Source organism: Mytilus californianus, unplaced genomic scaffold (assembly GCF_021869535.1).
Source record: "Mytilus californianus isolate M0D057914Y unplaced genomic scaffold, xbMytCali1.0.p SCAF_4, whole genome shotgun sequence".
Lineage (NCBI taxonomy): Eukaryota > Metazoa > Mollusca > Bivalvia > Mytilida > Mytilidae > Mytilus > Mytilus californianus.
The window spans coordinates 121,327,937-121,344,712 of NW_026262690.1; the positions used below are offsets into that span (position 1 = coordinate 121,327,937).

At 32.4% G+C, this 16,776-nt stretch overlaps 1 protein-coding gene across 1 annotated transcript in view; it reads left to right on the plus strand.

Moving 5' to 3' along the window:
* LOC127739266 (WD repeat-containing protein 43-like) overlaps nt 1-16,776 on the plus strand; it is a 32,127-nt gene that overhangs the window by 2,982 nt on the left and 12,369 nt on the right. The window contains exons 3-12 of the mRNA XM_052250920.1: nt 836-957; nt 2,289-2,406; nt 3,191-3,318; nt 4,641-4,740; nt 5,347-5,411; nt 6,484-6,646; nt 7,186-7,272; nt 7,977-8,093; nt 8,403-8,537; nt 9,830-9,948. Of these exons, the coding sequence (XP_052106880.1) occupies nt 836-957; nt 2,289-2,406; nt 3,191-3,318; nt 4,641-4,740; nt 5,347-5,411; nt 6,484-6,646; nt 7,186-7,272; nt 7,977-8,093; nt 8,403-8,537; nt 9,830-9,948 (1,154 nt within the window). The remainder of the gene's footprint in view (nt 1-835; nt 958-2,288; nt 2,407-3,190; nt 3,319-4,640; nt 4,741-5,346; nt 5,412-6,483; nt 6,647-7,185; nt 7,273-7,976; nt 8,094-8,402; nt 8,538-9,829; nt 9,949-16,776) is intronic.

The following is a 16,776-nucleotide window of genomic DNA, read 5'->3' on the forward strand; positions in this document are numbered from 1 at the left end:
TTATTCATAAAAAAAGGGGGATTTTCCAGTTTTCAGACAAAAAATCAAAAATGCTTTCAGCAGTTCTTATGAAACTTTGGTGAATTGTTTATATATCTATTGATGTAAGCTCCGTTTAGAATTTTATAAATTTTTCATTTATCATTTCTGAGTTATGGGGTTTTATTCATTAAAAAAGGGGGGGATTTTCCAGTTTTCGGACAATAACTCAAAAATGCTGTCAGCAATTCTCATGAAACTTTGGTGAATTGTTTATATCTATTGATGTAAGCTCCCTTTACATTTTCATAAATTTCTAATATGACATTGAGAATTAATTGAACTTTATTTGTTTATAGTCTGACAACAGATTTACTAAGTATTGCGCAACGGCACAGTGTATTGCACAACAGCAAGAAATCTTTAATTGAATATAAATTCAATTCATATAACCAATTTCAAGTTCTTTGACTACATTTATTCAGAAACCTATATGTCAAATATTTAATTACAATCCAAATTCAGACCTGTATCAAGCTTGAATATTGTGTCCATTTTTGCCCCAACTGTTCAGGGTTGGACCTCTGCGGGCATATCCAGCTGCGCTCAGTGAAGCAGTTTATTAGTGTAAAGCAGAACTAATAGGGTCATTTATTTTATATGTCTACTTTTTGGAAAGATTGGAACTATTGTTAAATAGTAGACTGTAAACCAACTATTTTTCATGACTGGCCAGGAAAAAGGGGAATATCTTCCCTTGTATATTAAAATATGTTAAGTAAGAAAATCCTCAAAAGTGATGTCGAGTAGAAAGTTCACAATATGTATTCATACCTTTTCGGAAATTTCATTTCAGGATAAAGGTCACAGTGAAACAGTAAATGACCTCTGTTGGGATGAAAATCAAGGTTATTTGTACAGTTGCAGCAATGACCACAATGTCATACAATGGGATGTTTCTACAGCTAATGTTAGACAGTAGGTATCTCCTGAGATTTGTCACAAAGTTACATTTAATACACCATCATTATGTTCAAAGAAATGTTCATCAGGTTCGGTTCAATTGTTCCTGTGGAAAAGGACAGGTGACTGCGCTTATGAAAACATTGAAAAACAGTTTTGCTGTTTGTATGCAGAATTTTTTCCCCTGGTTATTAGTCCCCTACCAACGAAGTTGAAGGGGACTTTAGGTTTGCACTCCGTCCGTCTGTCTGTCCATCCGTCAGTCCGGCAAATCAGTTTTCCACACTTTTTATTTTCTTCATGCTTGAAAATATTGATTTGAAATTTGGTGTATTGTTTTATCATGACAAGTTACAGATCAAGTTCGAATTTTGTTCTGGTCTTAAGATTTTGTGCAGAGTTATGGTCCTTTGACTTAGAAAATTCACTTAAATAATCAGTTTTCAACACTTTTTTTCGTCATGCTTGAAGATATTGACTTGATATTTGTTATATAGTTTCACCATGACAAGTTATAGATCAAGTTAGAATTTTGTTCCAATACAATGAATTTTTAACCGGTAGGGGACTATGTATTGCCATGCAATACTCACAGAATGCATGTCATTCTTAAATGTTTCAATCTAATTCTGAAAAGTACCTATTGTTTGAAAGGACACTTTTATTTGGAAAATAAATCTTTCCAATGTTTAATATAGGATTTGTTTACACCAAAGAACTATTATAATTGGCTGATATTTCTAAGTACATTTTGGTTATAGAGCTCTTCAACATACTTTGCTTTCAGATATTGGGCTTTGAGGGTTTTGGATGAAGGTTGAATTCAGAAAAGTGCCTTGGACGCATGAAATTTTTATAGCGATACTTTAGAACTTGGAGCTTAATTGCTGTCACTTTGTCCGTCTGTTTATCCAACAAATATTTGGTCAGCATCTTGACAGTGATGAGTTGTAATGTGTAAGCATTTTTCAGACTGGTCAGATACCTACACTAATTGGCCCATACTTTGAATTTTCAATATGGTGAATGAACTAAAAAAAAAAACATTACATTTTTCTCAGAAAGTACTAAGCAGAATGACTTCATATTTGGTCAGCATCTCAATAATGATGAGGTGTAACCTTTTACTGTTATTTTGTTATATCTGTCCGAAACATATATTTCCTGTTTTCTAATACTTTGGTTATAAGTGGTTTATGCTTAGCCCTACAACTTGTGCATTCTTGTATGTCTTAATTAATGAAAAAAATCTATGAATATTTCGTATTTGTAATATTTAGTAAGAATAAGACAGACTTTTATATGGTTTATGATTTCATTTGCCAACAAATTTATTATTTTTTCAGCAAGTGGAAAGCAGATAAAGGAAGTGTCCATTCAATGTGTCTTTGTTCCTCCAATCATTTGTTAACTGCTGGTAGATCAATTAAACTGTGGAATATAGAAAATAAAGAATTGTTAAAGGTAATATTGGGCAGGAAATGGAACAAAAATTCTTTAAATAACTTAAAACCAAATTGGATTAAAAAGATTGTGCATTTAAATTGCTTGACATGTTTAAGCTGCTGTCTATGTTCATATGTACATTATTCAATCCTTATAATATTAATTTCATCATTTATCACATGTTTTTTGCCTTGAAATGGAAATTATCTAGAGCTCGAGATAAGCTGCTTTTTGCATGACTATGTAATAAAAATCTAAAATTCCAATCCATTTGTCAAATTAATTCATTGAAAGGAGAACCCAATAACATGACAACTATGCGTTCTTGAACCTTTAAGACGCTGTAAGTACACATTTTATCAAATCGATAAAATGTTGTTGAGTAACTGATCTATTTTTGTAATTTTAGGAAATCTACTTTCGATCTCAATCACCCTATCAAATAACTGAAATGGTCCATTTTGGAATTTTGTTTGCCCCTTGCTCATTTTGTATCCTCTGTAAACATTGGACACCAATTCACAAAATTTTCTTTCCCTGAAAATACTAGATGAGTCTTGTAGTCTATTAAATAATCTGTATGGGATCGAAAATCCACCCTGAACGGGTCAAGCCAAAGAAAATTTGTATTTGATGCTTCTCCATAAGCTCGCTGCATTTAGTACAATGAGCAAAGACTTGCCAGCTCTGTGTCAGTAAAGATGTCAGGGTAGGGTGACATGTGATCCTCTGGACTGTTACCTTGTGAACTAGCACATGAAAAATGTAGTTTCATTTTTAATCCTTTTGTTTTCTCTTTCAGACATTTACTGGTCATAAAACAGAAATTTTCCGTCTCCTTCCTTTACCACTTTCAGCAGATTCGTCAGATTCACCAGAAAATATGTATTTTTTAACGGCAGCTCAGAATGATAGAATCATTAATGCATGGTGTGTATACAAGTTTTAATTTTGCATATTACGATAGGTTTTTAAAACGATATGAATTTTATATAAAATAACAAATGCTAATAAGACATGCATAATAATTTAATTTTGATGAACATGGAGAGAAGGGATAATGTAAAAATAATTCATACCACAAACTTCCTAAACACACCTGTTAATATCCTAAGCAAAGAATCAACATTTTTATTGTCGTTCTTCATCTCACTGTATGTTCTTTATCACAAAGCAAAAGTTAGAACCTAGCTGCGGGATAAAGATGGCCCCAAACACCAGTTAGAGTTGATTTTGATAATCATTATGCCCCCGCCGTAGCATTGGGGGCATTAAGTTTTACCCTTGTCCGTCTGTATGTCCGTACATCCCAAAATTGGTTTCCGTTCTCTAATCTGCCTCAACCAAATCTTATGAAACTTATACACAATGCTTATTAACACAAAACACAGACTGAGTTTGAATTTTGGTGGCGTCACTTTTACCGTTCTAGAGTTATGCTCCTTTACAAATGGAAAAATTGCTAAATTTTTTTGTTTCTATTCTCTAACTTAAGTTTGCCTCAACCAAATGTTATGAAACTTATACACAATGCTAATTACCTTAATACACAGATTGAGTTTAAATTTTGATTGTGTCACTTTTACCATTCTAGAGTTATGCCCCTCTACAAATGGAAATATTGCTGAATTTTCTGTTTCCGTTCTTTGACTTAAGTTTGCCTCAACTAAATGTTATGAAACATATACACAATGCTTATTACCTCCAAACACAGATCAAGTTTGAATTTTAGTGGTGTCACATTAACCGTTCTAGAGTTATGCCCCTTTACAAATGAAAAAATTGCTGAAATTTTTCGTTTCCGTTCTCTAACTTTATTTTGCCTCAACTAAATGTTATGAAACTTTTGCACAATGCTAATTACCACAAAACACAGATCATGTTCGAAGTTTGGTGGTTTTATTTTTACTGTTCTAGAGTGATGCCCCTTAACAAATGGAAAAATTGCTGGATTTTTCATTTCCGTTCTCTTTAACTCTTACTTAAGTTTGCCTCAATTAAATGTTATGAAACGTATACACAATGCTTATTACCACAAAACTGAGATCAAGTACAAATTTGGGTAGCGTCACTTTTACAGTTCTTGAGTTATGTCCCTTTATAACATTATATGGAAGCGGGGGCATCATCTGTGTCCAATGGACACATTCCCCATTTATTTATAATGTATTGCATATCAATTTTTGTTTTATAAATCCTTTCCAAGGCTTTTAATATAGCTTACTGGTTAAATATTTTACGTTTGATTCCAGGCAAATAAACACATCATCCTCTGATAAGAACTCAATTACTTCATTTTCACTGCCTGAAGAACCAACATTATTAGATGTTTGTCAGCAGTCAACAGAACAGGTACAGTAGATATCTTCTCAAAATAAGAGGCCTCTTAGTTATATGAGTTCACACACACGCATACACAAACCTACTCATTTGAAATTCAGTACTTGATAGATATTAATGAAGAATAGGACTTTGAAAGTAAAACAGTGCCGTCCTTTAGTTTAATATTGTTCAATTATTCATAACTTTCAAGCTTGAAGGACCTTAAGTTAAATCGTAACACATCCAGCAGTATAAAACGTCAAATCTGAACAATTAACTGATTACATTTTGTAGTTTGTACATTGTTATTAAATGCTAAAGTCTAAACGGAAGACATTTGTAATGAAGCAGTTATTTTTTATATTAATCAGTAAATTTTAGATTTTTTAAATAAAAGTGCATATTGAATTGAATTATTTAAACTATTAGAGTATTTGAAAAGAAATAAGAGTACCCTCTACAATTTCAAGAACAAACATCACAAAATCGAGCTTTTCCTTTATATCTTGCTTAAAGTGCCCTATAGCACCTATACCTTTTAATTTTAGTATTGGAGTTTAACACAGCAGACAATTCAAGGCTCAATTTGGTATACTGTTTATTCTTACATACTTATAATTTGTTATACATTTGCAGGTTGTAATGTTGTGTGCTGTAACAAGAAGTGGCCAGGTTGTAATATTTGAGCACAAATTAAATGGGTAAGGCTTTGGAATGCTTTAATTAAAACTTCTCCAATCTACTGAACTCTTGATTGAAAGCTTTAAAGTTGTAGTTGGCTACGCACTTTACACCAATACAGACGTGGAAACTTAAGGTGGTACCCAACACCTTCACTAAAATTGATTAATAAATTAATTTGGCTCGTTTAATTTTCATAAAATTTTGACAAAGTATTTACTTTGACCCTTGGACAAAAATATAAAAATTTCAAAAAATTTGAACCAACCAATTTATCAGAAAAATTAGACTGGTTATATAGCAGTTTGACAAACACTAACTTTGATCATTGAGAAGCTTAATATTCCCTTAACAACACAACGTAATTAAAACGTTTAGCTGATTTTACTCCCTTTTACTTGAGTTATCTCCTTGTAGTGTTAGGTACCACCTTAAGATGATGACCATCCTGTATGAATATTAATATAAACTATTGATAGCATATATAGTGATTACTGTTAGCAAACAATTTCCATTATTGTCAGATCATATAAATAAAAGGAGATGCCAGGTATGTGTTGGTGAAAAACCAACCCAACAACTCAAAAAAACCAAAAAGACAAGTGTGTATATAAGATAGCAAGCTCTGAATAGCTTCTAGACTATGAAAGGTGTGAATAAAATTAAAACAGAGACTATTGAAAGATCTGTCACGTAACTTCGAGACAACAACTGATACTGTTCTGAACTCGACCATAAACATATTACAGAATATAAAAATAACTGAGATAGGAACATCCATCAACGAACTTCTGCTTAATCTTGTACATTGGAATAAAGGTTGTAAAAAAATGTATAGTAGTAATGAGTAATATAGTAAAGATATACCGACTTTAGAGGTCTCTAAACACAGCACAAGAGGACAGGAAAAGCACTTGACTCTGTAAAGCTGGGATAATTGACAATAACAAATAACAAAAACTCAAGTAGAAGCAAAACAATATTAGAATTCTAGAAAATACTGTATCAATAAATCCCAGTAACTGAGAGCAAGCTTCTGATAAAAAGTAAAATAAAGTAATTTGAACCATTGTTTCATTGGTTTTCTTCCAGGAGATTAAAAAAGCCATTAAAACCTAAAGTTCTCCTACAAGTATCGACATCAGGTACAAAGGACAGCTTACCATTACCTATACCTATACTGGCAGCTCAGATTTGTGATCAAGATATTCTTATTGTACATGGAAACTTCCTCAAACCTACATTTGAAAGAGTGGTAAGTAATATCGCACTCAAGTTTAAGTTTAATATGTGTTATCTTCCTTGCTGGTTGTAGTTTAAGAACTAAAATTTCATTTCTATCAGTTTATAAAATAGAATAAGAAAATAATTTCATGATATAAAATAACCTTATCCTGTTCAACAAGGTCTTGAAAATTTTGAATATAAGTGAATTGATAGTTCATACAACAATATAAAACTTAGCTAGACACCTTCAAACACAAAACCTTGTCTGCATTCATTTAGCAAGCAACACTGAAATCTAAAATCTTTTTTAATACCGAGTGATTCTCCTTAAAATTGCAAGTATATTCTCCCTTTTATATGGAACATGCCATTTTGTTTTGCAGTGCAATCCAGTAATTGGCAGTAAACCACAAAAGTTTCATACAAAGTTGCATAATTTTAGTAGCAAGAAAATCCATGCTTAATCAACCTTTACACATGTGCTTAAATACTCAATTTTGTCAAAACAGTAAAACGTATGACTTGTCAAATAACTTACCATTTAACTATAACTTTTATTATTTACAGCGATATAATTCTGCTGATCCAGTACAGTGTTTAATCAGAGAAGATCCCAGGAAATTCTCACTACAAACAGATAGAAGTTTGTCAAAGGTAAGTTATAACATACAGAATTTTCTGTTTCTTGCTTTTCTACTTTTCTGAATTCACCCTCTTCAGGAATACTCAGTCATTATATGGAAAGCCTAAGATGTATATAAACATTGAGAGCTACAACCATGAGACTTTACAGTGCAATCAAACCTGTGTTAAAGGTCACCCACATTTAAGCAAAAACCTGTCGGGTCACTTTTCTTATGCTATTGTAATACATTTGCTTTTTTTTTAAGGGCTATTCCAGAAAAAAATGTATGGGGGGGTTGGAAGGCAGTTTTTGTCAGCACCCACAACCCAGACAATTGTAATTGAGAATCATAGTGCATTATAGTGTGAAAAGTTGCTCTGATACCCATCACCCAAGTATTATTAATATAAAGTGCCTTCCAACCCCCCCATACATTTTTTTCTGGAATAGCCCTAACCTCGATTCAAAGGTCACCACTCTTATTAGGTCAGCATTCTCTCGTCTGGAGGGTGACCTTTATTTACATGTTTGATTACTCAAACCTCCAATGACATTAGACATTTGTAAAGTTTCATTATAAAAAAGCAAACAATAATTTATTACAACTGTATAATAAAATGAAATATGATCTGTATACAGTTAGTTAATCTATATGTTTTAAATGTTTACATTGTACTCTTAATATTTGAGTAACTACTGTTACTAATACTAATGATTTCTCTTCCTTAACCAGATACAAACTCCAGATGTTTCCAAAGATTCTACAGTTTTAGTACCTGGTCTTATGGCACCCAGTGGTCCTTCACAGGAACCAGGAAGACGGTCCAAAAGAAAACCCTCAATTACAGATGTAAGTATCATCTATCAGGACTGGTCCCTGATCCATCACAGGGAAAAGTTCCAAGAAAAAAGCTTTTATGAATTTAAATTTTTTTTATTGTTTTCTTTAATTCATTGCCAATTTGCCAATATCTCAAATTTCCTTATAGTCTGGTTTTACAGAATTCCGGGACACAATGAAAGATGGTGACCATTTCCTGGTGTCTCAGAAAGAATACAATTTGTCTAATATAGTATGATATTTGTATGCATATGACACTTGAATTTAATCATGCTCAAATCACTCCACAAGAAAAACATGTTTATGTTTCTATTACAGATGAGTATGGAAGAAAGATTGAACGCTATAAGTGTAGATCATCCTAGTCACCCTACAAGAGAACCACCCCAGGCTGACACGTTAGCCAGACTGTTAACACAGGGATTACAGAGTCAAGATAAAAAATTGATAAATGTAAGTATATAAGTTTAGTTGTAGCTGACCTCGTGGTTTGTTTTAACTTTTTAGGATCTTTCATCATTGAATAAAGGTCTTTTAAGGCCAGTTATGCAGTCCAGGTAAAAAAGAAACATGTAGAAATACTATAAACTAGATTATTTTCATGAGCCATTAATTTACATGATTCAAAGTAGAAAAATGGTTCAAATATAGATCCCCCTGAATATGTCAAAATCTGATTATATCTTATACACATACATGAACAAAGAAAACTATGAAAAATAGATTGCTGTGAAGTAGGTTAACTTTTATCAAAAGTACAACCAAAATTAAAACACTGGAGCTTTATTTTGGCCATATAATGGCATATGTAAATATAAATACTCATCCTGTCAGAATTTGGACAGTTACTCTAATGCCTTATGTAGAGTAAAAGCCATGCTCTGCATGTTAAAAAACCTTTGCAACATTTCCTTGAGAGTGGCCTATTGATTGTTAATTTGTTACCATCTGATCATCCATGATACAGAGTGGCCTATTGATTGTTAATTTGTTACCATCTGATCATCCATGATACAGAGTGGCCTATTGATTGTTAATTTGTTACCATCTGATCATCCATGATACAGAGTGGCCTATTGATTATTAATTTGTTACCATCTGATCATCCATGATACAGAGTGGCCTATTGATTGTTAATTTGTTACCATCTGATCATCCATGATACAGAGTGGCCTATTGATTGTTAATTTGTTACCATCTGATCATCCATGATACAGAGTGGCCTATTGATTGTTAATTTGTTACCATCTGATCATCCATGATAGAGAGTGGCCTATTGATTGTTAATTTGTTACCATCTGATCATCCATGATAGAGAGTGGCCTATTGATTGTTAATTTGTTACCATCTGATCATCCATGATAGAGAGTGGCCTATTGATTGTTAATTTGTTACCATCTGATCATCCATGATAGAGAGTGGCCTATTGATTGTTAATTTGTTACCATCTGATCATCCATGATAGAGAGTGGCCTATTGATTGTTAATTTGTTACCATCTGATCATCCATGATAGAGAGTGGCCTATTGATTGTTAATTTGTTACCATCTGATCATCCATGATAGAGAGTGGCCTATTGATTGTTAATTTGTTACCATCTGATCATCCATGATAGAGAGTGGCCTATTGATTGTTAATTTGTTACCATCTGATCATCCATGATACATTTTCCACTGGACAGTAAGCTATCCAGCAGTTAAATCCTATTCTATTTTAAAACTACAAAGTATTTTTTGTAATTTTAGAACGTGCTGATGCAAGCTTCAGAAAAAGTTGTACAAAATACTGTGCGGAAGTTACCTATACAGGCTATTATTCCATTGGTTCAAGAATTATCATCTAGAATGCATACACATGCTCAAAGGTAAGTAAATTTGTTTGCCCCACCTAGGGGCATTATGTTTTTTGGTCTGTTTGTCTGTCTGTCCCACTTCAGGTTAAAGTTTTTGATGAAGTTGAAGTCTAATCAACTTGAAACTTAGTACACAGTTCCCTATGATATCACTAGGAAAGCCATATGGTTATAGTGCCCGATTAATGGCAAGAACGCCAGATTATGGTTAATAAATAACCATAATTCGTAATTATAGATGTTTGACACAGAAATAGACGTCCTCCTCTGACTTTAGACGTTTGCTGTATTTTTAGACTTTCGTCCGGCGTTTTAGATGTTTGCCGTAATCCCTCTCATACTCTTAGATAACGATGTCCCTTTAATAACTCGCGCGAACGACGTGTGTATTATTTAACATAAGCTATAGTATTTTTAAAAGTGTTTCAGTTAATACACATGATTTATCGTGTCGACGGGAATTAGCTGTTTGTCCGATAAAACTGATGTGTATTGAGTCATCAATAGAACCAGTGAAGCGTGAGCGACGGTTATAAATACATCGTTAAAATGTAGAACAGATATATATAATCAATGCAAATCAGAATCTGTTAAAAATAACCATCTTATTTACGATGTATTTGAAAATATAGTTACCTGAAGACAGAAACAGATAGTATAGAACTAAGGAGTAGACTGAGACTTATAATATAAAATGTCGCTGGATTAGATGATTAGTCTACATTTTTTTTCTTGGATTCTTTTATCAGTGTTGCAGGTTTCAAATTAAGGGGAAAGATCGAAATACAAATACGAAACGCTTTTAAGCATGGCTTTTCTGATGAATTAAATATCGAATTTTTTCATTGGTCAATAATAAAAATCTATTTTAATACGACCAATGTACACGATGAATACACGTGGTACCTTTGCAATACACAACTGCAAATATTTATGAATGGAAGTGGTTTATTAAGTTAAAGGTTCAAATTAGAAAATACGGAAATAAATGCAAATAAATTAAAGGTTCAAATTGGAAAATACGGAAATGAATGCAATCAAGTTAAAGGTTCAAATTGGAAAATGTGTTTAACCAGAGACATATATATATATACACAGAGATTGACAACTGTAACAATGGTCAGCATAAGTCTCTGGTTTAACTTTGAGTTTTATTTCTATTTTTGTCACTTGTCAGTAGCCTATTCATTCTATATACAGTGTCTCATATAAAGTCAATTTGTTTGGCTGGGTGTTGATTATTTTAATTATTGCATATGTTTTAATAGTTATAATTTATTATTATAATTATATATAAACATGAATCGTTAAGTATGTCCCAGGTTATAAATAGGAAGGACTTAATTATAGGAATATTGATTGGTATGAACACACTTAACAGGCACCTGATATTTATTTTTGTAATAATATGATGACCATACTAGAATTTATTAAATGCATTTCTGGTGATATTACTATTTAATTTTAACCTGGCTTATATACTAATACCTATGTCTCTCATATATAAATATATATACTGTTCCCGGATTTACTCAATATATACGAGTACTAACAGGACATTATCCAATGTCTTTGTTGCATTTATTTGTAATGTAAAGGTCTCCCATTCAGATAGGCGTGCAGAGTAATAAAGTTGCAATCGATTTTGGTAAATTGCTAACAATAAACAAGGTATAATAAATAGTAAAAGCTACAGGCTCAGCCCTTTGTTCGTGAAACGAACTAAATATTCGATCATGGCAGGAAATACCTGATCAATATATTTCAGGATAACATATTTATCTAAAATAATGTCCACTTTAATGTTTACCATCTTCATGGCAATTTTAGATATTTTATTTTGTTGATAAAATATATTTTGTTGGCCGGGAGCGCTTTTCCTTTTACAATCACCAGCAAACCACATTATTTAATAATCGAGGGGGTGGACAGGGGTACTGTAACGTACAGGAAAGTGAGAATGAGGGGTCGGGAAGAGAGTGTCGGATGGAGGAAAGCGGAAGTCAGAGGGTGTCAGATGGAGGTGCGGGCAGAGTTGGAATAAGAATAGTTTTTTTCTTTTCTCTCTCCTCTCCTTACTTTTCGGTAATTAAATCCAAATAATAAGTACGTATAATATACACTACATACGTAATAAATACGGTGTACAGAATATAAATATAGAGATGAATTTGCAAAGACAACATTTCATATAAAATAGTTAAAGGTATGTTCCTACCACACAAAGAGCATTACAGTACAAGTAAATCAAATATGTTCCCAAACTCCATACACCACAATTATTCTCGGTGTGACACCAGGAAACTCCAATAATCCTCCCTAAATTCCCTCCGACTTCCGCTACTTTGTTTATTTCATTAGCGACATCTCTCCCAGCACAGTGTCACATCAGGTAATTAATTGCCCTAATCCTCTTGATCTATGCCAGCACGCGACAGTCAGGGTATTTGAAATTTCTTATGTAATTAAACAATTGTATTTCCTGTCTATTTATAATCAGGTTATATATCTAATTGCTTGACACAAATAAAAGATTTAAAAGCAAAATGTTGTTGTTAATTCCTTCAATTGCATTAAATAGATTTATAAAAAAAAAAAAAAAATACCTCGGTTTTTTTTTCTCACCGGTAAAATGATATTTTATTTACGAAAAGGGACATACTTGTGTAAAAATAATCGTAAACTACCACTTAATAAATGTGATCAGTTTAAAGAAAATTACGTGTCTCAATGTTTTGTATATGCAAATAAAAAATACCCAAATTATTCACCATTCACTATGTTTAAGTCTACGGCATTTTCTTATTACGATTTGTTGGCATTACTTTAGGATATTTAATACATTTCGGCTACAACAGGAATACTTCCATACATGTAACTAAATCAACCTTGGTACACAAATACGTGGTCTACGCGTGACATATTTGTCATTCGATGGGTATACATTGAATGAATGAATGAGAATTAGGTCCGGGCGATCTTTTCTAATCAAATTAATAATTAAAATTTGCTCTTTCTTACGAGCAGGGGAACGTCATAACCTATGCAATATCGTGCTTTTAGGTTGCTGCATTAACTCGTCGCTGCATAAATAATATTAATTTACGCACAATGAATGTAATCTTTGTGTGTTGTATTTTGGACAATTTTAAAAAAATAATTTGCCGTGGGAAGACAATTCCACGATACACATCTCCAGCATGTGGTTGAACTTGAACTTGAACTTGACTTCGCTCACTATATTGAATGCTAAAAATAGCCGACATCAATTTTGTCCACGGCACGAGATTTTTATGGCGGGAAATTTCACGTAACATTAAACTCATGTGACCTTTATGAACGACCGTGGGAAAAATCATTCAGGTTTTAAATTTGCTATGTAATGATGTACATTTTTGTGCCTTAATATTGAGGCTCTATCAGGTCCTTTTACAATTGATTTACCGGAATCTAAAATATAATCCTTTTCCAAATAAACGATGATACGTCTTCTTTAACTATTTTATTTTTTATCAGTCAAAACAGGACATAGTCCTGTTAGTTAGGGGACGATCATTTGAAATTTTGGGGGGAGGGGCAAGGAGGATTTTGAAAAAAAAATAACTCAGCGTTGATAATAACAAAAGTAAATGGTTTGTTCTGGTGTAGTTTGAAAATAAATAACCTGACTTACGATGTATTGAAAATAAATAAGTCGGCAGGTCTTTTAAGCCATTTTATAATAAATGCTATTCTTAAGTATGAGATGGCACCAGATTCTCCCAAAAATCGTCTTTTTATGCCCCCGCCGTAGTGAAGGGGGCATTAAGTTTTACCCATGTCCGTCTGTACGTCCGTCCCAAAGTTGGTTTCCGTTCTCTAACTTTTAATAGTTTGCCTCAACCAAATGTTATGAAACTTATACACAATGCTTATTACCACTAAATACAGACCAAGTTTGAATTTTGGTGGCGTCACTTTTACTGTTCTAGAGTTATGCTCCTTTATAAATGGTAAAATTGCTTGCTAAATTTTTCGTTTCCGTTCTCTAACTTAAGTTTGCCTCAACCAAATGTAAGAAGACTTACACACAATGCTTATTACCACAAAACTCAGATCAAGTTCAAATTTGGATAGCGTCACTTTTACCGTTCTTCAGTAATGTCCCTTTATAACTATATGATATGCAAGCGGGGGCATCATCTGTGTCCACATGTGGACACAATCCACATTTTTTCATATTTTTTTCGGGAAAAACTTTCCAAATCTTTTAAGAATACAATGTATAAATATAAATGTATTTGAAATGTCTGAAAATGGGTTTCATTTAACTTGAGGTATATTGTCTCAGGAACATTTACCTCCCTTTTATTACAAGGCTGCAACTACATTATGGCAAACGCCTCATGTGGGAAGTTTCAAAAACAAAAGCTTGTCTTCATACCTACTTAATGAGGGTTTTAATATTGTACTACTGTCTACTGAACTCCTTGATTCAAAATAATTCTATAATATATAATTTGTAGATTAATTTAAAAACAAAGAAGTTGTGAACGTAACGTAATTGCAATGCATTATTACTGTATGCTGATTTTCTTTGAACATATATACAAGGATCTCTATTCTTAATAAATTTTGCCCATTATTCTCTATTATTTATAAATTAGCACAGAGTGACCCTTAATTCTCTATTCTTTATGGTCTATTTTTCCCTAGTCTTTTTTTTTTTCCCTTTATTCTGTAAACCCCATCCAGACCCTCATATACATGATGAAAAATCTAGAACGTTAGTTTTGCTTCGAACACTAGTTGACATGGGTATAGAAAATTGTCATCTATGTTCTTTTCCCATCCGCAGTATCTATTACCTTTTCTTGCAACGTTAGGCAGCTCTGGATCTAGGATTTATACAAAATTTCCATTATCTCTGCATGATATGACATATAGATTTAAGTATTTACAGGAAAGAAACCTGCGCTAGCCAAACTAAATAAATGCCGAAAAGCAAGATCTCAAAATGACAGTAAAACAAAACGGATTAAAACCACAGGGACTCGGTTAGCAGATTAAAATTGTATTAATCAATGTTTATCTAAAAAAAAATCGTATTTCCTGTCTATTTGTATAACATTATAACGTTTTTAACGTTGGCATCAATATTTTTTTTGTATTCTAACAATGTGCAGTTTACTATCCATATCCATATACTGAACAATCTTATTCAGGCAAAGGACTGAAATAAAAATAAATAAAAGAAATAAAGAAAAACTTGAAACAAAATATCGGACATTAATCGTACATTAACGTATGCCTTTATTAAATGTGGACACCTGTAACAAATAAATACACAGTTTATTTATGTTTCAGTTAACGGTTCTCATAAAATATTATACTTAACTGCGGCCAAGCTTAGCGAAAGGCCGTGCGACATAATCAGTCAAACAAACTTTATTAGATCAACTCGTTAAGGAACGAGTGTTGTCATTGGTCAATTCAAACCTTTGACCTCAAATAAACTCAGTTAAGCCCCGCTCAAGCACACCTGCTAAAAAAACAAAACACGCGTACAATAAACGATCGAAAGTTGAATGATCGCATACATGATTGTGTACTTGATTATCTCAAGACGTTCTAAATTATATACATGTGCATGTGAAATTTATTTATTTCATAATGTGCAAAAGTTCTAATAAGGTCCTTTTGTTTTAAATTTGATTTTTTTTAACAAAGACTCTTAACAGTTTTCACGGCGAAATATATTGAATCCAACTGTATCCTCTCAAGTAGTTCTGGACTAACCCCGTGCACCTTTTCTATCTGTTAATTTACATCATCATGTGTTTGCAATGAGACCAAATTAGGAATTATGAATGAAATGACTCGAGGCTGTTGGATAAACGTAAATGAGACCGTAATTAACTACAGACATAATTAACCAAATTACATAATATACTTTACGGTAAATAGGTTTTGTGTTCAATATTCATATTCTTTAGTAAGTATATCACAGCCTCCTCCTCGACCCTTAAACTAATCTCGCGTATACTAAACTTTTTGTTATAAATATGAAAAAACATAGAAATAAGAAAATAGAATTACAAATGACAACTTACATTTACATATCATTTCATGGCTTTTAAAAACAGGGACGTTTTGGGATTTTATGGATTTGACTTAGGATAGTGTGTTTTTTCCCTACATATTCAGTTTACTCTGGGACATAATATATTTTAGTATAATAGTCCCAGGTTTACTTAATTTTGAAAACAAATCCCGAATTCTAAGTAAATTCGGTGCAGGTAACCATGCTTTCTTTTGAGGAAAATGGAGATAGCAAAACACTGGCCACAATGAAAGGAAATGTACTTTACACATGTTTGTAACTCCGGCGATGTAGGTGATGAAAATATTTACATAGATTTACATAGAAAACCAAGTATTATGTCAACGAACTCGCTAATTGGTAATGAAAAACAATCAATTGAACATGTTTAAAGAAATTGTGTTCATTCATTAAATGTATTAATAAAAAGGTGAAAGGTGGGTCCCTCCATGTACATTTATTTTGTCATCCTTAAATTTCTTTATATTTGGTTTAACAGTTTATTGTACATGTATTATTTTGTACTTCATTTAAAATAAGCATACTAAATTTGTTAACCTTCAATTTCATGTTTCTCGATAAATTCATTCAATTCCAAGTTTTGGGAGAAATGTGAAACCCATCATGAATTATTTTTATTATGAGATCTTTATTACATGTAACTAAAACATTGTCGAGACAATAAGGTAGGATATAATTGTATCCCGTCAGTGTGAAAGAAATTTAAAAGTGGTTCATTTAATGTGGCACATGTATTT